Source organism: Topomyia yanbarensis, chromosome 2, assembly GCF_030247195.1.
Source record: "Topomyia yanbarensis strain Yona2022 chromosome 2, ASM3024719v1, whole genome shotgun sequence".
NCBI lineage: Eukaryota > Metazoa > Arthropoda > Insecta > Diptera > Culicidae > Topomyia > Topomyia yanbarensis.
In genome coordinates this window covers 328,050,172-328,073,506 of record NC_080671.1, presented here as the reverse complement: position 1 = coordinate 328,073,506, position 23,335 = coordinate 328,050,172, and the positions used below count along the sequence as shown (strand labels likewise).

At 35.6% G+C, this 23,335-nt stretch overlaps 1 protein-coding gene across 3 annotated transcripts; it reads right to left on the bottom strand.

Moving 5' to 3' along the window:
• Window positions 1-7,640: 7,640 nt before the first annotated feature.
• Window positions 7,641-23,332, bottom strand: LOC131683845 (thialysine N-epsilon-acetyltransferase). Of its 3 annotated transcripts, none has more exons than XM_058966196.1 (4): window positions 22,976-23,329; window positions 12,449-13,072; window positions 11,957-12,159; window positions 7,641-8,008 (listed from the first exon to the last, which is right to left on the bottom strand). In XM_058966196.1, the coding sequence occupies exons 2-4, from the start codon at window positions 12,521-12,523 to the stop codon at window positions 7,723-7,725; spliced, it is 564 nt and encodes a 187-aa protein (XP_058822179.1). In that variant the 5' UTR covers window positions 12,524-13,072; window positions 22,976-23,329; the 3' UTR covers window positions 7,641-7,722. The 3 variants fall into 3 exon arrangements, with proteins under 3 accessions (XP_058822179.1, XP_058822180.1, XP_058822181.1); XM_058966197.1 differs by lacking the exon at window positions 22,976-23,329 and adding an exon at window positions 22,807-22,963; XM_058966198.1 differs by lacking the exon at window positions 12,449-13,072 and having other exon boundaries at window positions 22,976-23,332.
• Window positions 23,333-23,335: the final 3 nt, after the last annotated feature.

Here is a 23,335-nt window from a genome sequence, read left to right as displayed (position 1 = left end):
ATATATATATATATATATGTATATATTAGGGTGGGGCAAAATGATCGTTTTTTCAGCACAGCACTTTTTTGGTTCCGTTTGGGGTCCCAAACAACTGTGCAAAATTTGGCGTTGATTGGATTTGACCCGGCGTAGCGCATTGCGTTTGAAATTTGTATGGAAATTAGTATGGGAAAACCTACTTTTTTGCATTTTTGATTTTACAGACTACAATTCTTCCTGCAGTGTACCAAAAATTAGATAAAAGTGTTGTACAGGATATACTGAACAACTTTACCGAAGGATGGTTGGTGCTCTCCCCTCACTACGCCCTACTGCGAAACTACCTACTCGCATGAAATTGAGCTAAGGCTTTTGAATAATTCATCCAAACATACCAATGTGGTAAATCTAAAGTATATGATGTTATTTTGGAATGCTATATGAAATATCATTGATACACCCGCAGTGTTGGCAAAAAAAGATTTTTGGCAATTAATTCGATCTATCGAACTTTGAACAGCTATAACTTGTTGTAGAGACATTCTAGCACCAACCATCCTTCGGTAAAGTTGTTCAGTATATCCTGTACAACACTTTTATCTAATTTTTGGTACACTGCAGGAAGAATTGTAGTCTGTAAAATCAAAAATGCAAAAAAGTAGGTTTTCCCATACTAATTTCCATACAAATTTCTAACGCAATGCGCTACGCCGGGTCAAATCCAATCAACGCCAAATTTTGCACAGTTGTTTGGGACCCCAAACGGAACCAAAAAAGTGCTGTGCTGAAAAAACGATCATTTTGCCCCACCCTAATATATACATATATATATATATATATATATATATATATATATATATATATATATATATATATATATATATATATATAATTATATATATATATATATATATATATATATATATATATATATATATATATATAATTATATATATATATATATATATATATATATATATATATATATATATATATATATATATATATATATATATATATATATATATATATATATATATATATATATATATATATATATATATATATATATATATAATATATATATATATATATATATATATATATATATATATATATATATGTAAATTTATCATAAATGAAGCTGCCAAACGTCATCCGAAATACCAAGATTTAGCAATGTTACAGGAAACGAATCAAGCGTTTCTCAGCATGACATTTTGCTCGATATTTATTCTGTACCTCACTGTACCTTTTTTTCTTTTAAGTCATTCGCCATTACATCGTTTGCCGTTACATCGTTCTCCGTTACATCGTTCACCGTTACATCGTTCGTCGTGACATCATTCGTTCTTACGTCGTTCGCCAAAACGTCATTCGCCCTTGTATCGTTCGTCTTTGCATCGTTCGCCATTACATTGTTCGCCATTCAATCGTTCGCCATTGCATCGAGATCACCACACCATTTTGCAACACGTCTTTCACATTACATCGTTTCGCGTACGTCGTTCTAGTGTAGCGCTCGATCGTGTAATATCACAATACTCAATCTAAAGAGCGATGTGCAGCGATTTTGATGTAATATTACAATTTTTTTGCTGTGTAGAGGATACGATTTGTTACCTTTCGTTTGTAGTCCTAAATAAGTCGATGGCATTACAGGATTTTTCCACGAATATTATGGCTGGCTCACAAAAATTAGCGCAATTTTAATGTCATCGTGGTCGTGTCTTGTACACAACCCTTTAATTTTTTTTTCATTTTTTATTTTTACTAATATCTAATCACATTTTCTTTTTATTGTCTTTTTAAAACGACATTTAATTACCTACACACAGAAAAAAAAATATTGGTAAAGTTCCGCTCTTAGCAAAAAAGTAAAACTTTTAAATTAATCAAGAATAATAATCAAAGTATAAGTTTTCCTTTTAAGCTAATGAAGAATTGTAATCAAAAAAGTTTTATTTTCAAACTAAGAGTATGCGTTGGTTGTTTTTTTCTGTGTGTAGAGATGACTGAGTAGGGAAAGTTTTGAAAATTTCTTAGAGCTAAGGTACTCAACTGATAGTAAGGATGTGTAATATACAGATCGGAAAACTAGAAGTGGCATTTTACGGACCCATGAGTCGAGTCTAACGGGAAAGGCATATTTATGCCTCTTTAGGGGATCCCGGAGCTAGTTGGCGGTTGAGGTAAGTTGGCGAAATCCCGTTTTCTCCGTTTCTATTAGACATATAGCGCTGCTTCACGCTGTGTACCTTAAGTACTGCGAAACACATTATTCAATGTGTTTTTGTTGTAAAACATTTTGTTTTGTAGAAGTTGTGGGGGATAATTTATTTTCGAGCATGTAGGGTAACCAACCAATTTTGGACCCCTAGAGAAAGTGAAATTACGTGAACGTCAAAAAATAATGGCTTGCCTAAGTTTTTAATGCAATACATGCACGAGTCTGCTACAAAATTACTGTTCTTGAAAGAAAACTGTCAATGGATGTTTTATACATTGACATAAACTCGAAAATGACATTTCTTCACAGCATGAATTTTTCACATTTCGGACCCTTCCACACTAATTTGGACAGTATTCCAAGCATACACACTGAATGTGACTGAATATGTTTTGGAAACAGTGAAGTTTTTTTTTACTAAACTGACCTACTGACTTGTTCTCTTTGCAGTATATTTAATGCATGAAAGAAGAACATAAGCAAATCAGTGAATGCCAATAAAAAATGGTACATTAATCTTTATATGAAAGGTTGACTGCATGAAGTATTTTTTAGTTCTATCATTTTGAGAAATAGAAAAACTTTCGGTACAATTAGGTTACTGCAGACTTAACAAAGCAGCATTAAATGTTATGCAATAGAGTTAACAATAATATATTTCGTGTAACAATTCATCTGTAGCAGTATTATGGAGTAACTTCCTCAAGTGGATGATAAATCAAGGTTCAAAGTTCGTCAGGAATCTTCTTGTACTAAATATTAATTTTTAATTCTTTTGTTTACGAGGTGGTTTCTTGTTATTCTTTCTAAGCTCAGTTTTTCTTTGTTTCTCTTCCTTTACTTTCCTTTTTTCTTCAGTTTTCGCCTTGTGGTATTCAACTGTTCGGTGCAATGTTAAAACAGCAGGACTACGTGGCTTGAATCGTGATGTTCCTGTTCGTGTGAATGTTTCAGGCGATTCTAGGAATTCAGCAAGCACCACCCTTATTATCATTATTTAGCTGTGATGTGTCTCTTAGATTTGTCAACATATAGCTCGTCGAATTCAACAAATTCGAACTACAAATGTTCTTCAACATGGATTTCAGAAGTCTCCTCTTTGGTCATATTATGGTCTTCAATGAAATGTTCCTCAATCGTTTGGTTTTCGATATCCATTGGTTTGAACATTTTTAAATAATTTGACCAACAAGAGCAGGCGACCTACCGTTACGAAATTTTTCACTTTTTGATCATTCTGACTCGATAAACAAATAGCTGTCAAGAAGGAAAATCGAGGGGTGTCCAAAATAAGTTGGTATCAACTTTTTAAAACATATTGTGGGCACCATTTATTTAAGATTTTTTAGATAAAACATTACGAAGAAACCTTTTCGAACACGTAACATGCATAATACCAAATCAGACAAACTAATTAAATCGTTAAAAAATAGTATAATTGTACATTTAAATTCAATTTGAAAATGTATCATTTCCACCGGTTCCTCTTGGCTATTGTTGAAACATGAAACGTTTTCGGTGATATTTTTGAAAACTGTGGATTCTGTTTAATTTTAAACAATTAGAGAAGAACTAATGATATTGAAACTTAATAGACAACCCAAGGAATGTAATTGCTGCATCAAACCAAACAAATACAGAGAAACTTGGCAGTGTAGGAGGCAAATATGTAGGCACAGAGAACAGACGTCCATCTTCAGCATTCAACTTGTGTAAAATCTCTAACGGTTTCGAAGGTAGTTTGGATATCTAAACCAGGTGCGCTACTGTCGTCATGTTTTTTTGTGGCTGAGTGCGACAGAATTGACGGCGGTTATTCCTCTACCCAGTCAAACTAGTCCGGAACCGATTCGAACTTCCAGCATGAATTCCAGCTCAAATGCGTCAACCGATAGAGTCGGAATCGATTGTTTTCTTTGAGCTAGATTCCATGCAGAATCCATCCAGGATTTCGAACCGGTCCGGAATCGATTTGACGGATAGTTGGGATAGGTTGGTGTGGCGGCGCTAGTGTTTTAGTATATTAATTCAAATGTTTACACACGTTTTTTAAATATTTTTGTTCGATCATGGATGTCTGTTCTCTGTAATGTAGGGGTCCAAATATCCTAAGTAAATTATCTTAATTTTGATCATTTTGTGTTATTTATGGTCTACTCCACGAATGGTTATATTTTTCGATATTTCGTAAAAAGGACCTTCAATTTTGGTATAGATATTACACCTATCCACAAGTTATTTTTTAAATAGTTTTTTTTTTATAAATTTTGCGGTTGGCAGTAATATTTACAGTGCAAAAATAATCATCAAATCTCGACAAACATATGATTACGGCCTAAAAGCCAACTGTCACAATCCACTTTGAATGGAAATTCCGGACAAACCGTTACACGCCAATCACAGATGTTGGTAGTAAACGAAAGAGAAAAGTTTTCTCTTTCATAAACTGTTGTGAACTATGTTCGACTAGTAACGGTTTGTCTGGAATTTCCATTCAAAGTGGATTTTGACAGTTGGCTTTTAGGCCGTAATCATATTCCCGGGTAGCGTTGCGACGGACAGATTTTTGATTTTCATAATACTGAATTTTAAACGCGTTTTTCCGGTGTTTACGCTTGCTGTTTGACAAAGAGAAGGGCTGTGATCCTTTGTTGGATGAAACTTCCCTAGCGACTGACGAGTAACCGGATTCGTTGCGCCCCGCGTCTGGAAGACACCGCAGCGTTCTTCTCGCACTATGCCGCGTTCCCATTCCTCATATATATATATATATATATATATATATATATATATATATATATATATATATATATATATATATATATATATATATATATATATATATATATATATATATATATATATATATATATATATATATATATATATATATATATATATATATATATATATATATATATATATATATATATATATATATATATATATATATATATATATATATATATATATATATATATATATATATATATTTATAGCTAGTTTATTACAGGTCAGATCATTATTGCATTTCATGTCAAAATGTGTAGTTAGGGGGAAGTGGGCCAATTCGGACCCTCAGCTGTTTCTCAGCTATGGTAATATTATGAAAGGCGTACATATCATTTTCATAGCTGTCATGTAGCTCTGTCTTGTTCTCAGTTTTCCTGTGCGAGCGCTATGGGTGAATGTTGTTTCGTAGATTTTTTTGAAAAATGTGTCAGCCGAAAAACAATTTTTTTGTTGGCAACAACAATTAATTAAATCAAGTGAATTATAGTGATTTTCGATCTGCCGGATAATATCTTTTATTAAATATCTTGTTTTGGGCGAGACTATCAACTGTTTTTGTTTATTCGGTGTGTAAATTATAGAATATGGGTTGGTCCAATTCGGACCTTTTGCCGTATATCCAGCTTTTTACGTGCCATAATGGCGGTCTAAATTGTTCAGTTCGTAATACGTTTAATTGTCCTTGTTTGACAATAATCGTTTATGCCAGCTTGACAGCAACGCACAGTTGAAGATGTCGGACGTTCATTGAATAAACATTCAACGCATTGGACTAACGTAGGATGACTTAATCTCACTGGGCGGTTGACGTCATTATGGCACGTAAAAAGCTGGATACGATCTGATACGCGATCGCGGAAAACTGTCTAAGAGGAAAGTGTTATAGCTCATAACCTATTTTTAGGTAATTTGGCCCAGCTCTTACTTTTTATTGTATATTTAGTACAAAGTTTTATATATCAAAGAGAGCTTTTTACTTCACAATTTGAAATTTAGTGAATATCAAATAAGAATAACTTAGGTCATAACAGGAATTCTTTTCTTTTTTTTTCCTTTTTTATTTCGACTATGTTAGTCACATTTTCCTTTTTACATTTTAATGACATTCACTTAGCTAGAGATTACTGGGTAGGGAAAGTTATGAAACTTAGAGCCATAGTACTCAAGTGAGAGCAAGGATGTGAAGTAAACAGATCGGAAAACTGGAAGTGGCAGGGTCATTAGAACAGGCTTAATATCGTACGGGCTTAATCTTTGTCTTCTGTTAATGAGGGTCGAGCTTAGGTAGAATAACTACGAGTCACCCGAGTTCACTAACATGTGTCCTGATAAAGGTAGACGTATCTATCTTTACCGTGACAACCGACTGGTGTCACGGTAAATATAGATATAATACCTCCAGCTAACGTTTGAGTGACAACACAATTAGTAAGAAATATGGGTACGGACCACGCTACTCTATCTTCTCAGTTCAGATTATTTCAGAACGTCTGAAGCAAAATTACAAATAATCGAAGCTTTATTTTGACGGCTGAAAATGAACCTGATGCGACTCGCGGTGAATAGAAAAAATATTCATTCAAATATCCATGTTATTCATTCAGTTGAACATCGAACAATATATTCATTTCACTAATTATCAAGGAAAATGTTTTCAAATGCCGGTAAAGCATATGAAACAACAATCATCATCGCTTACATTATGTCAGGGCCTACTTTGATGTGTTTGATTCGTTGCTACATGGTCGTTTCGTGTAATAATCGGAGACGAATGAAAATATGCATGGATGAATGGGTGGTTTGTTCGTTTGACGTTTTCAGCTGCGTCACTGAATATTGAAAATGAATGTGGCTGAATATGATCAATTTTCATTCAATGAGTTTGAATATTTTTAACTCTGGTCTGAAGACAATCATTTTCTCCTAAATTATCACATCTCTAGTTTCGATTATTTATTAGATATAAGCACTGTTATCTTCAGAAGGTGATTTCAGTTAATCAATTGAGAGATTTAATAAAAATAGTGTATTTTGGCCCTTAAAAGCCGTTGGTTAGAGCCGGGGCAGCCATCTTTGTTCAACGCATGGTCACAAATGGTATGGCGACAATTGAGCCATACGATTCGAGTTTTTGTTGCACTCAAACCCAGTTAAGCTCAGCCGGAAATGAACCGGAATTCCGGCTGGATCCAGTTCGTATTCCGGCTCCAGTGACACAACCGATTCTAGTTAGAATCGGTTGTGTCACTGGAGCCGGAATGCGAACTGGAACCAGCCGGAATTCCAGTTCATTTCCGGCTGAACTTTACTGGGAATACGAGCATTTCATCGTTGGCAGGCCATTTGTGTTAATAGACTGGTTATTGACAACGAAGCAAAGACGTTCATGCCATTCCATCGATTGTGGTTCGAGTAATTGATGAATAAGTGAGGTACTCTCTTTAATAGGGTGTAAATAGGCACTTTACCCTATTCTCCAAGTAATCTGAAGTGAGAAATCAAAACTACAAATGTTATATGTATACAAACGCGAACTATGTTTTAATCAAGAAATGGAATGAAATATGCAAAAAAATCAAAATCCATGGTCTACGATAATAATAATAATTCAAAATAGAATAAAATAAATAAATCATTTTCATTGCATCAATCATTTTCTTTATGTAATCTACTGATTAGGCAGGACACAACTTAAAAAAAAAAGAATGAAACCCTCCTCATGTTTCCCGCGATAGTCGGAAAAGATGCCACTGCTCCCTTTCCGTTAAATTTTCCGCCCCCATTCGGATGTAGAACTCTTTGGCCGGATTCCAGGCAAGAACATGGAAACTGACATGTACACAATCAGTTTCCCGGGCATGACTCAAAACCGCCTTGAACAGCAGCTTTCCATAGCCATGCTTGCGATAGGTTGGCTTCACGTAGATGTCTTCTAGGAACAACGATTTACCGCGCCAAGTGGAGTATGAGTAGAAGCAGATCGCATAACCGATCAGGCTGGTGCTGTGAAAGAGAAAGATGGGAAATTAGAGAAATTCAAATAGTAACTGAAAAACGGACAGAAGGCCTAATTAAACAATTGGAATTTATGGGAATGAGTTTGTTTTGATTGCGTCCAGTCCGGGATTCTGAAGAGGCAGTCAAAGGGAAAAATAAGAATCATATATTATAATAATACAAGAGCATGTTAAATATGCTTAGTGATAAGATAAGAGCTTTTGACGGGAGACTATGCTCGTTACAGCGTTGCTGCTCAACTTAAAGTCATACAATATTTGTTATCACCAGCTGTGTGGTTTTCCATGCGCTAAAGGTCCGAAGGCGAGTCGAGGTTCGGTTCAGAAGTTGATAGACAAACAGTGTGGTGGACAGGACAAAATGCATGAATTTCATCTGCACCATGTTGTAGGTCGAAGGGTATGATGCTTTTGAACTACCGTCAGGGCTAATACGGAGGCTATTTCAAGCGAAACGTAGATTATAAATTCTTAAATCAGTGATATATGTGCATTTACGAATTGGAAAATGTCGAATTGTCAATGAAGCATGTGTCACTGATTTATACATTGTCATGTCAGTAATAATGTTAAATTGTACATACATTAAAAAATCGGACTTCTAATAATATTTTACAAGAGCTACGATCTTAGACTCGTGCACTACCTAGAATTGTAGAAATGAGTTCAATATAAAATTAAATTGTTATTTGTATGTTTATAGATGAAATTGTTATATAAACTTATTATACATTATGAGGAATGGCTTTTTCGAACAAATGTGCCCAACAAGCCAATTTTATTTTTTTGTTGAAGATTCTTTTAAACAACTTTTATATTTTGGAAGTAGTCCCATGGCAAACGTCATATTTCCAGACTAATATACCAAAAGGGACTTCAGCTCCGGACCGCCGGCAGTCGGGAGTGTTGCGTATGTTTAATTGAATCAAACGGTATGTGGACAATTTCATTATTCCTTTTTTCATTATTCCGCCGAAACACGACATTCCAAAAACAATACTTATATTAGTATTTAGTGTTTCGGATTCTCCTCATCAGTAACTTCTTGGTACCAGTTAGATACTAAATCCAAAGCTACTGATACTGATGAGGAGAATCCGAAACGCTAAATACTAAGTTGAGGTATTGTGCCCTTTCGCACTAAAACTGGTTCATTCCAAAAAAATATTTTATGAATAATTCCAGGCGTTTGGTACTTAAACCAAAAGACATTTTCGGAATCCACTTTTCCCATCAGCAAAGCCCGAACTTCTGTACTTGACTTCCGAGACATCACTCGGGATAAGCCAGTCGTTTATGTTCATACAAGACGCATGCATTTTTGGATTTAGCGTCTAACTAGTGCCAAAGAAAAAAGGAATAATGAAATCGTTCACTTACAGTTTGATTCAATTAAACATACGCAACCGAGCATTTCCAAATAAATTCAACAAACGATAAATCTATCATAAATCTCGGCAGCCGGCTGCCCAGAGCAATGAACACATGACAACCCTTTTGGGAATTGCATAGATCGTATTGGTCATCAAGGTGAATCCAGATTTCCCGTGGCAAACGTGGAAATGCATACAGGTATACACGGTCTCCTTAACACTAACATTCCTTTCCTTCTCCGATAACTATAAGTACGGGGCCGGTGCCGTTATTGGCATATCGAAATCTAGAACTCTCTAAACGTGCACATTGAGAATGGATAGCTACTTCGAGGCCCCATTCGTTAATTCTATGTACAATTCGCTTGGTTTTGGTCAATCACGAAGTAGCAACTACTCATGTTCAAGCACTAGAGAGAATATATCAAAAAATGGCAGTTGATAACTAATAGAAATATTGCAATATACTTTGCTGATGTCGGTCAAAATTAATAGCTATGAATAATGCCGCTTATATTAGGAGAAAATAGACGATAAGCATAAGTTTATAATGTTCAGACCTTGCATCTACCAGCCATATACAATGACCGACTAGACAGTCGCTCAATGGCTTTGTAATGTTTAGTGTGTTTAAATTTACTCGTATTTTATTTGTATCCTAAAAGTTATGTAGTATTTATGTGTATAATGTTTCAGTCGGACACAGTTATAAGTCTAGGCGGGAAATACTCGTATGGCAGCGCTAGTTTGAATGGAAACTGTCAAATGTTTACACAAACTTGTTTGTTTAAACATGTTTCTGTTTTCTGTCGCATGGTACATGCTTTTTCTCTCTTGGTTTCTTAATTACAAATCTGCCCAAACACCAGATGCTGCAAAACTAACTAAAATTTTGATTTTTTTTTCATTTTGAATAATATAATATATAGATACTCATATATAATTGAATATATAGATATTCATCATTTTCTTGTAGCTTTTGGATACTTGGCTATTGTTGTCAGAAGGTGAGTTATAAAAATTCCATGTGTACTGTTTTTGGTTTTTCTTCCGATTCAGAGATGTTAGACACTTAGTCAGACATTTTTGGTACGCAAACTCATAGAGAACAGATGTGATTAATCCTCCTATAAGTGAGATTCAACTCAATTTCTTTTTGGTAAAAAATGAGCTAACGTCTTTGGAAGAGTTATGGAGATTGCTTTCATGAATATTTTTCTGAACGCATGAAATCTCTTCTTGTAATGCTTAAGAAGTTATAGCTCGTTATATTTGGATGACCACAATTTTTTTTTGAAATATCTTTTTAATTATCATTCTTACGGGTTTCATATATTTTACGAAGTTACTTCAATCGTCGAAATACACAATTTTGATTTACGCATAATTTTTCATATATTTTCGAAAATATTGGACATTTAAAAAAATACAATAGTTTTTCAAATCATCTATAACTCTACTGGAGACAACGAGAGACAAGTGAACTCTATTGAGTTTTACAGTGTGGATGTAGCATTGCTAATCGCTACTAGAGTTGGCTGCCCGTTTTTGCCCATTTAAAAGTTATTATTTTTAAAACTTTTACAAATTTTACCAAAAATTACCCAATAACTTCTAAGTCGCAAGAGATAGATCGATGATCTCTTCTAGAAAGATATGTCTCTTGACAAAACGAATAACTTTCTGGAACAGACCGAAGCTTTATCTACGATATATAAGAAGTTATGTTAAAAAAGGTATTAGGGGGTTATTCACAAACAACGGTCAATAACTTCAAGTGTACTATAAATAGAGATTTTTGTTTCCAGTAAAGATATTCACAAAAACAAGTTCTTTAATATTTCTGATGACTTCATCCTATTATTCATATTTTGAAAAATTTTGTGGCAAATATCTCACTTCAAGGGGAATTTATAAATCTAACTATATCAACAAAATGAAGGTCTTGGATCTTTATAAAACATCTTACAAGACACCATTGCTGTACGCTTTACCGTTTTTGAGTAAATAATTTTTCGCACGTTTTGGCGAAAAAAACCACTGTGTGGTGTTTGGAAAATTAGTTCGAAAATAAATTGTAATATTCTAAAAGCTGAGTTCTACTGTATGTTATTTTACATTAATTGTTCGTCAGAAATAGAGAAAAGGTGCATACAAAAACAGTTCTGTCGCTTTACGTATCATTGTCCCATGTGTATATATCCCATAGTTCATAATCTATATAATCTCACCTCTACGTCAGCATTAAAGCAAAGACAAGATTAAGCAAACGTCAATAATGGTTTTATATTGTCTTTCTGTAGCTGCCATTATCAGCATTGGTTTGAATTAGATACACTTGTGGTATAGAACCACGCACTTTTCGTCTTGATAGCTGTCCAACATTCAGCTCATGTACGGTACGAAAGTCGTCGATGAAGCAAGAAATAGAAATGTATAGAAAACAAATAAAGCACAAACAAGAAATTATGGCCGCATCGCGCTGCGAGGGGAGAATTCTTATCAGCACTTTTTGTGCTATTCGAGCAAAGAGAACTCTTATTTTGTAAATAACGACTTACCGGGTCGAAGGTCCTTCGTTAGACACCGATGACGTTATTTTTTCTTTATTATCCTCGGTCCGGTTTGATTCCGTAAGCTCTAGAACAAAACTATGGAATACTGGAGCAGCCACTGGAGATTCTTCGCTGAAGCCACCATCACGGGCTAGTTCTTCAACCGTTAGCTGGGGTTCATTGGACATACCTTCAAAATCCGCCAGTTCCTTTACCAATAAGAAACATCGTGTTATTCGGTGGTTGGTTAATGTTAAATGTTTCAATTAGTCAGGTTACAAACTGCATAAAAAGGTTCAAATGCTGAATTTCAAACATTTTAGATTTACGTCTTCTTTTGGAATGGCATTGACAGTTACAGTTACAATATCAAATAGAACATGGCGTGACTTTGTTGTCTTTTTCGATAATGTGTTTTTATTAATAATGCCGGTTTTATAGGGGATAGTTTCAGCCGTCGGTAGGTTTATCTCGGGAAAAGTTTATGAACTACATTACTTGTATCATCCTTATGATATCAGCGAGATCTTCTTTAACAGTCTTTCTAACCACTACATTTGTTGAAGTAGCCATGGCTTACTGATTTATTGGAATGCACTGAACTCTGCTCGATGGTACGGGCAATGAACAACTGATTCGTTAGTACTCTGTCCTTTCAGCTCAACCCAGCTGTTTCAAGTATTATGATTGTTGTTATCAAATCAGTTTGCAAAGCAGTTTCCGTTTTTATCTAATCAGTAACAATACCAGTAATATAGTAACAATGCCTCCTAGGATTACCTAGAACCAATGGAAAATTTTTGTACTGGACAAGTCAATATAGTCAACTGCTTTATGATGTGTTCTTTGTACGCTGGCCGCACGCGCATTTTCGTTGATTACACAGCCAAAGTGTATTTGGAGTCTGTCACGAAGTCGACAACCTCTTCCAGGTTCTACTCTGAACATAAATTTAGCGGTTTACTTTCCGGAATTCGCGTTACTTGTCTAGCAAACTGTAGTCTGCAATGGTTCATGAACTTTTTGAAATCAGTATGTTTGTATACTCGGTACAGCTCGTGGCTCATGCGTCTGCGCAGTGTCGTCTTATATATCTCTGGGCACAATTGCGCTAATGGGAACCTATAATTGACCAGATAAAAACAATCTATAGTTGATTAAAAAATGAACAGATTTTTACTACTAGGTCGTTGCAAATGTCCAACTATCGTCGAAGAAAGCAAGATGATCTGAATAGATTCTGGGATCTTATTAACATTTTTCACCGATCTGGTCGATAGTGACAAGATCCTAAGCACACTATTTGTGTGGAGGGAGTTCGAACTCAAGTGAGCTGCATATAGTGCAATCGACACTCATTTGCCTATCGTGATTCTAATTGCTAACGGTACGACACCATCAGAAACAATCAGTGATATATGACCTCATACGGAACATTGATTGGAAGACCGCGAAATCCGACACAATCGAATCCACTCAAGAACTCCTTCGGAGGAAGAGTACAGGTTTTTGATTGGCTTGATTTTCGACAGCTCGAATCAAGTTCAAACTAAACCAATACCCGGCACGAACAGCCACGAACGGTCTCCCACCCCGTGGTGGGACAAAGAGTGCATGTACGCAGAAAAGTCCACAGCGTATAAGGCCTTTGCTAGAAACTCGAATGAAGATTTTGATGAAAGTCAGGAACTCAGTTATTGGCGCCATCTTTGGGGTATAGTCACAATCGTCTCAGCCGGTTGCAAAAACTGTTATCAAAATAAATTACAGTAATCGTATTTGAAAATATTCATATACAATTAGTTCGACGATCTCATACAACCGTTCAAAAAATTTGTAAAAAGATCTTCAAGATGGATTTGAACTGCTGCACAGAGTGTGGGTTCCGGAGTATCTGTGCAAGGTTCTGAAAAGTTACTTCCAGAACCGAGTACTGATCCACCGCCGGGGATCAGTTGAGTAGTACGCGACGTAGCACCGGGTTCGAATCGTCGGGGTGCTAGCAAACCAGACGTCAGGCTTCACCGAAATCGCCAGACCGACCTCGACACCCGACCTCGTGAATACGCTAGATCCACCGCCGGGGATTAGATAGAGTGGACCGCGTCGAATAGCTAGCAGTGGGTCGTTGGGGCGCTAGTGAAGCTACGCTCCACCTGGAATCGCTGGATGGACCTCAGCATCTACTGGCTGGCCCGTTGAATAGGTTAGGTCAACCGCCGGGGACTAGATCGAGAAGATCGGGACTAAGCGGGGAGCTAAAAGGCTCTCGAGAACGAACATCGATATGGGAAGCAATCTACCGCCAGGTAATTCACGCTAGGGTAGATTCGCCGCTGTGGACTACCCGTCAGAATCGTGACGAAAAAAGCTAATTGGCTCTCGAAACAAAAACCGGTACCGAGGGAAATTCCATTGATGGGGAACTATCAGTTAAATGGCTCAAGAAAGAAAATCGTTATTTTACGAAAATACTTCAATATTATATAAATTTGATAAAATATTGAAAATTCAGAAGCAAAAACAGTTCAGAAGTTATAATTCCATTCTACAAATGGGAAAAAATAATAAAGAATAAAGAATGCCTCTCATATCTTCATAGATAACTTTCTTTTATAAAATGTTATAAAATCAAAGAATATACAGTGGAATATATGTTCGACAACTTTTCTTACGATCAACAACACAAAATTTCGAAACCATCAACTTCGAAGCTTGGTCATCAAATGGTCAATACTTCTCAGTGTTCTCAAGCTTATATCTCACTGTTCCCTATTGATGACATTTAATCTGTAGGCCGGCATCGACTGCGTAAAAGCTTTTTGTGCAGTAGAAGCGAAATGAGAAGAAGCGAGTGGGTATGGGCGCTATAACCCTACCGTAGACAACTGAATACCTGAGGTGGAAAAGAAATCCCGCACGACTGTCCTTCGACGAGACAGGAGGTTGGGTCAAACCCAACAAGCCGCCCAGAAAACACCACGTTACGAAGAATCAGGAAGAAAAGGCGGATCGGAACAATCGGTCAAAGCCCACGTAACGAAAAAGGACTACGATTGGACACTTATTGAACTGCAAGTCAGTTAGCTTCCCTGGGCTCGCTCCTACACGATGAGCTAAAAACTCGCAACTTCAAAGCCGTAGCATTGTAGGAACTTTACTTGGGTACAGGATGTGTGAAAAAGCGGGCATCGATCGGTTATATTCTACTAGAGCGACGGCACAACAAACGAGTTGGGAATCAGCTTTGTAGTGCTAGGTAAGATGCCCCAACACGTAATCAAGTTGAAGACGATCAGCGAAAGGATTTGTGTGTGGATCAAAGGCCATTTCTACAACTACAGCATCATTCACGTGTACTACCCTCACGAAGCGAGACCCGAGAACGAGAAAGATGCATTTTACGCGCATTGGGAGCTCGCGAAAGAATGTGAAGCTTCTCATCAGTGACATGAACGCCACCCTTGAAATCAGCTGAATAACAAACTGAGAACCTAATCGACCACATTCTAATGAATGGAAATTTCTTCTCCGACATCACAAATGCTTGCACCCTCCGCAGTGCGAATATAACTTCGGAATTGCCTATAGATGCCGAATATAGATTCGGAATTGCCTAGAAGATCGGGATACCGAGGCGATGAAGCATCTGTACAGAGTTTCGAAAATTCTACGAGTAGGTAAATTGTTCGAGCATAGGCACATACGTGCCACAGGCCGACTTATGAAGAGATACTAATGGAGACCTTCTCACGATCGAGTTTGAGCTGATTGATAAGTTTATTATGACGAACATCAAAATAGCAGTAGACGACGAGAGTATCGCAAGAATCAGCCCATGGATATTCAGACATTGAGGGTTGATAAAGCTGCTGGCAATGATCAACTGCCATGTGAGCTGCTGAAACACGGAAGAGAGGCGTTAGTTAAAGCACTCCAAGGTGGTTTCAAGATCTGGAAAAAAACAGATTTTAAAAGTAATATGTCCCATCTATAAAAAGGGGGCCAAGCAGGATTGCTGCAATTAGGTACCGACCAATCACATTAGTGAAGGTGTTCTCCCAAATTCTTTGTCGCCGCCAATCACCGTTAGCAAGCGAGTTAGTTGAGAAAATTGGCATATAATGCCTAAATACGGATTTGCGGATAAACGACAATATATCGAGTGATGTGTGATAAGTATTAGAGATTCTTTCGCGTCTTTTTGAAACTCGGAAAGGGCTACGGCAAGCTGTGATAATAAGAGCGAGGATTGACAAGAGTGGTACGGTTTTGCAGAAGTCTATTCAGCTTTTTAGCTTCGCCGGTAACGTCAATATTCTGGAACACAATCTTGAGACGATGGTGAGGACGTACATCCGACTGATGTTTGAAGCAAAGCGAATAGAACTGGTCACAAATGCGTCAGACATTGTACATGAGAGTAAGTGGTTACTACTCCCACCGAGTATATCGATTGATGACGATGATATCGAGCTGGTTGATGAGTTCGTGTATTTGGGCTCACTAATGACCACCAATAATGTCACCAACAGATAAATTTGGAAACGTATTCTAGCAGGTGAACGTTGTTACTTTGGGTTTGAAGAAGGCAATCGAAGAATGTATGACTCCGCATGAAGTTAACCTTCTACAAATCGCTCATTAGACCGGTTGTCCTCTGCGGTCAAAAAATCTGTAGTATGCTGGCGGGAGACCAACGTGCCCTCATTGTTTTCGAATGGAACGTGTTGAGAACGATCTACGATAGGATGCATATGAAAGACGGAATGTGGAGACGGCGTATGAACAACGAACAACAGTAGCTTGGAGAACCACCCATTGTTCGCTCAGCGAAATTTGGGCGGTTGCGGGGTGCTGGGCATGTCGTCAGAATGGTGAACAACTAGGTAAAAATGGTTCTAGAAACTAATCCGACAGCTACACGGAGGAGAGATCGGCCAACATGAAGGAGACCTGAGCAGTCTTCTTGCCCTACGAGGCGAAAAAACAGCCATGGACAGAGTGAACGGAAGACGACTTCTTGATACAGCAAAAGGCAAGATGACCTTAGACTGATTGGTAAGTAATGTCTTTATGCGAAAGTTTAGCCACAAGTTTACCAACATAAAAGCATTTTCTGATCTAATCATTTTAGTTATAAATCCTCCTAGAAATAATCATGGAAAATCAACTCTTCAAAAAAGTAGCAAGAGACTTGGTGTCTTCAGTAAAGTTGTTGGGAATTTCAATTAAAACATCTTTATTGAATACATGAAAGCTCTATGTATGTAGCATAACGAGATATAAAACGATATTTGCGAAATTATTCTTAATTTTTTCTTCAATACTATTGTAAGCTTCAGAGACACATGGCTTGGATAAAATGTTTCTTTTATTGTTTATTAACAGCAAAAAAGACTGATCATATACAGTAATATCAGAATAACTTGTTTTGAAGGTTGACTTTCGTAAATAGTCTAATATATCTCGATACTCTGAATATATGGAGCATTCATGTCTTCAGCCTAGTTATTTGTCATAAAATTCTCGAAAACTTTACTGAAGACACCAAGTTCTTCGAGACTAAATTTGTTTGAAGAATGAATGCATCCATCTGGGAGGATTATTCCCCAAATTTTTTTTGACCAGAAGATATTCTACGTTGCAAAATTCTTCGAAAATACTAAACCTCCAAAGCTGACGGTCTCGAATTGACAGTAAAAACTGTTTTCGAGCATTTATTTTACTTTTCTTCGCTACTAAAGTTCATAACTTAAGAACAAGTCCTTGTATACGAAATTGTATTACGCCATTTGAATTAGTACTCATAAATAGCCACAAACTTGACATTTAAAAAAAAATTCATTTCCAATCCTACTTAGTGGCTATTCAAATAATTGATAGTACAATAGAAAATCAGATGTTCATAAAAACTGATCCTGATCTACTAGAGGCCAACGAAAAACACAATTTTTCATCAGTTTCTATGTGGATGTTTCCATGCACATATTTTATTTTATTTCATATTGACATGATTTGTCAACTATAAAATCCTCACTAAGAGATCAGTTACAAGATCACATTCTCACAATTTATCAAAAGTCCCCATGGCGTTTAAAACATTAAGTTCTCAACGTAATGATCGGATATACAATTAATTATTATTATTATTATTATTATTATTATTATTATTATTATTATTATTATTATTATTATTATTATTATTATTATTATTATTATTATTATTATTATTATTATTATTATTATTATTATTATTATTATTAGTATTATTATTATTATTATTATTATTATTATTATTATTATTATTATTATTATTATTATTATTAATATATTTTTTTTTTAAATTAACTGGTCATTAACATATATTTTTTTCAATTCAATTAATTTTGGTTTGGGGGGGGGGTGATTATTGTCAGTTTGATTGTCACAGTGAATTTGACACGAATGTACAAATACACTGGTAAAGTGAATAATGATAGATGCGATGTTTGTGATAAACGAGAATCAAACTTCCATCGAATTAAAGAATGTACGAAAACAGATGTTGCGTGGAATTGGATTCAGTATATAACAATCAAGAAGTTTAATTTACATTTCTGTTCACCTGGAGAGATATTTTATAAAAGAGTTTCTCGGAGAAAATGCATGAAAAAAGTGGTACTGTGGCTGGTTGTAGAAGCGATTGTTTATAATGTAGTATATTGTGAAAATCCAAGTCTTTTCAGCTTTTAAAATATAAAAAAAACTCAATGGAACTACAAACATATTTTTACAATAATTTTAAACACAAACCTAATCCTATTGGAAATCCTTTTATTTATTACCAGTATGTATATGACACATGAAAACGTTGGTTGTAAGTAGGAATAATTGTAAAATAATGAATAAATAAAGAAATTTTGAAAAGAAACTCTCCGTAATATGGTTCATTACCACAAGTAAGGCAGTGGACATTACTCTAACAAGCAAGATAAATTTATAGAACACGAAAAAATATGTTCTTACAACCGGTAAGATCTTAGACATCACACGCCAAACATTAGATATAGACAGCTACTGTAATAAGTTTGTTGTGTATAGTTTAGTTATGTTTATGATACTGTTAATTAGGGTTCGTCGCGGTGCGGATGTAGGCGGTAAATGGATTGTCCGCACCGCAACACAGTGGCACCTGTTCATACAAAGTTGTGAAAAAATTATAAAAATTGGCCTATGTGGCTAAAACTTGGGGTTTTAACTAATTTTGGGTCGCTGAATCCATTTCTGCTATCAGTTTTGATATTCCATATTTCATTTTTTCGACTACTTTTATATAAACCCATTTGAATGCGTTGGTCGTTAAAGGGTTAATATAAACATTAATCATAGTAGCCAATCTCATCGGATAGCAGAAATGGTTGACAAAACTAATAAAAATCACTAATTTTTCAGTAATATGATGTTGTTTAGGCAATTAATTTGTAAGGAGATTTATGAGCTACAGGGAGTCTCCATATGGGTATTTTCAAAAACATAGATATACCAACTTCGGCGCAAAAATGTGCAAGATGAGCCCTATATATATTGAAACTACACTAAATTATGAGTCAGATTCATGATAAGTGACCCATGGGAGGCCATCTCACCAATTGGAAGACATAAAAAGATAAATTACTGATATGATATGAAACTTTTTAATTGGATTTTTTTGATGCAGAACAAACGTAAATCAGTTTCAAAAATCTCCCATCTGTAGTTTAGCATATTCATTCTTCTTTTCAATGAACTCAAAATTGCTCCAACCGGCTGTGTAGTTCTTGAGATATTTGAAACTCTAAGGTACTAAAAATTCTAATGAATTGAATTGATCAGAAATCCACTTGCTTCAACGACATGTTAAAAATTCATTTTTCATCCGATTATAGCAAAATTTTGAAATAGCTTTATTCAAACTGAGAGAAAAATAAAATAAATATTAACAAAAGAATTACAACACATTGATTTTTAGGGTTTTGTCACTCGTCGTGCCACTGTGCGCAACCGCGATATAATAATGAAACCGCACCGCTTACTGCAACCGCTTTTTATGTACCGCACCGTACCGCGCGGTAATGCGGTAAAATGTTAATATTTTTGAAAATAGTGTTGAAAAATTGTTAATTTATTTTGCATAACCATATATAATAAAATGTTATTCTTATTCACACGAAATTTAACTTTAAGGGACTCCTCAGAATGTTATGTTTATGAAAAAATCAACTTTTTGCATTTTCTATTAATTAAATTCCGTACATTTTAAGGCAAACATTATACATTCAAAAACGTTCTACTCCAGTAATTAATAGGAAAACTTCTATTTTAGCTATCCTACAGATAATTGAATAAATGAAAAAAAATGTAATAAGAAATGAAGTGGCATTTCTTTTTTTTCTTTGAATTTTCATATTTTCAATGTTTTTGAAATATGAAAATGAAATGAATGTTTTCCGTATTTACGTAGTAAAAACTACCTTTCATTCACCAAAAAAAAAATGTTTAAGTCGTATTACCAGTACTTCTATATAGTAGCGCATATATTCTAATACAGTGATATAAAACCATATTGTATTTCATCAATAAGAACGACGCCATATTTGACGAAAAAAAGTTCTACACTTTAATCTAATCGGGAGTCCGGTCTCAACCGGTACAGAATTATTGAATATTAAAAAAACTGCCAAAATGTATGACTTGTAGCATACAGCAGGAATGTTATTTAAAATAGGGGATTTTATGAACAAAATATCCCAAAACTCTAACTTCCGTATTTTACAAGAAAACATGTATTCTCATTCAAATACTAAGATTGTTTCCTTTAAAAGTGTATGAACTGTATTTTTCTATAGGCTAGTTCGAAAGTTCTAGCATTTATTATATTTTCCTCTAATATTTTCCCAAAGAGCCAATGGCAAAAAATTAGGTGAAGTGGACGGGGGTGGAACTATGTGATATTTGGCATCTGAGCTAACTTTTACACTTGTCACAATATGAAAGGGGGTTATAAGAGTTACAAAAAAGATACAATACCCTACACTATAAAAACACTAATACTACGTTCACACTGCGAGTTAAAACGTGTTTTAAAGCTATCTTGATGACATTTTTCTTGTTGGTAATTATTATAACATGTTTTAACTCTGTAGTGTGAACGTAGTATACCTTCGAATGACTGTACTTCAAAAAAGCCACAAAATACTCTTAACTGAAAAATATTAGGACTTAATTTGAGAAAAAGTCTAATAAAACTGACTGCAGAAAAAATCACATTGAATTTACACAGCAATCAAAGAAGATAGAAATACGATGTTGATGAACGAATGATAGAGTAATCAGCTTAATTTGAATCCCTCCTTATTTTGGACGGTTTTCATGCCAATTCCTCCAAATTCGTTTGGTTTGATGAAGATAATTATATTCTTTGGGTTGTTTTTAAGTCCCAGCATCATTAGTTCATCTCTAATTCCTTTAAATTAATCAGAATTCACAGTTGGAAAATTGATATCGAAAACGATTCATAATTCCACGATTTCCTACAGGAATCGGGAGAAGTGATGCATTTTTAAATTGGATTTAATAGTACAAATTTATTGTTTTTAAATTATCTAATGATTTTGTCTCTATTTGGATCTTACATTTTATGTATTTGGTTAGTTTGTAAAGTTTTACTTAGAATTATAAAATAACTAGTGTCCATAATATGTCGTAAAAATAATAGCGTCAAATTATTTCGGACACAGCTAAATATTCTTTTTTAATAGCAGTCTGTTCATCAATTTAGAATAACCAAAATGTGAGAAATCAAGTAGAGATAAGTCGAATGCAGATTATATTTCGATTTCTTCTCCAGTCATTAGAAAGTCAATGGAAATTATAGCAATTTCATTTTTTATGTTTCTCTATTGTAGGGTGAAAAGTAAAACTCGAACGTTCTGACAAACAATGCCATTGCTAAGCATTGGCTAAGGAAATAAATCTAGTTGCGTCCTCTTCTCAAATGGTCAAAGTCCTAGTTTTAATTCACTTTTTAATGCAAATGTGAGACTTTATCTATTTTTTTGCGGTGCGGTCGCGGTAAAAGCTCTTTCCTGCACCGCATCTGCGGGAAAAAGTGTCTCATCGCACCGCAGATTTTGCGGTGCGGGTGTGGTAAAACCGCGCGGTTGCGGTAATTACTGTAACTGCGACGAACCCTACTGTTGATAACAAAACTTCATTAGGTAAATTATATAGAAAACATGCTATGCACTAAAACTTAGAACGTGTCCTTCTTCGATATAATTTCCTACATACGGGATTGCACTAGATAGTTCGCGCGAAGCGGAAAGGGAAGTAATTTTAATGCATGTTTTCTTCTTATTCTAGCAACAGAATGCAGCCGATTCCAGTTGGTAGGTATTATTAACATTTAACCCGAATTTAATTCAGGTTTAAATGAAAGAGGAATATTACTGCAGTTTTCCTTCAATAACAGGATTCAGTCATCTTCTCTTGATAGATGTTAACTTTTGAACCGGATTACACCAGACCATTAAATCAAAGATAATATAATAATGCGATGTTTGAAAGATGGCCTTTAAGATCAGTAGGTTCGTGGAACTAGCTCTGTAATTGTCCTAGCAATGCTTTGCTGTATTCGATGTAAAACATAATATCGTAAATTTGTCTTGTAAGTATCACGAGCACCGCATCACTGGTGACCATTTGAAAATATCTCTCTCGTGCCACAAACCTTCCAACATCACAATTTGTTATTAAATCGTTACGCACTAGTGAGCTATACTATTATTTGATGTTAAATTTCAACAATTGTCGTTGCATAATCACACATAGCATACATTTTTGAAAGCTTCACTTGGGCGGTTGGTACTTTGAATCGGCGCCATTTTCATTTCGAACAATACTTCTTCTCCACATTATTCTTCATTTGTTTTTAATCGCAGCAGAGGTTAAAAATACATTTCCATCAGCAGACCCTGGATGATTTTGATTGCTCTCACAACGTACCGCGCGCTCAGCTCAGCTCAGCGTCCGGCAACGTGTTCGGTACGTGGACGCACATGCGTCTCCTTTCCTCTGGTGTTTCGCGCCCGCTCCAGTTCATAGTATGCGGAGTATTTTGAAATCATTTTCCCAGGCGACTGTATTCCTTCACACTGTGCACTGGTACACTTTTTTTCCACACGATGATTCGTTAGATGTCGCTCACAAATTGTAGCAAATCGTACTGTACATACACTGCCTGTTGGCACGGCCGCCATTAATTGCTTTAGTCGAGCTAAGCCGCTATTCTCCGTACAGCCCCACGACGGAGGCGAGTTAGTGTTCTCCATGTCAGTTGTACCGAGTCCGATCGACGCGACGTGA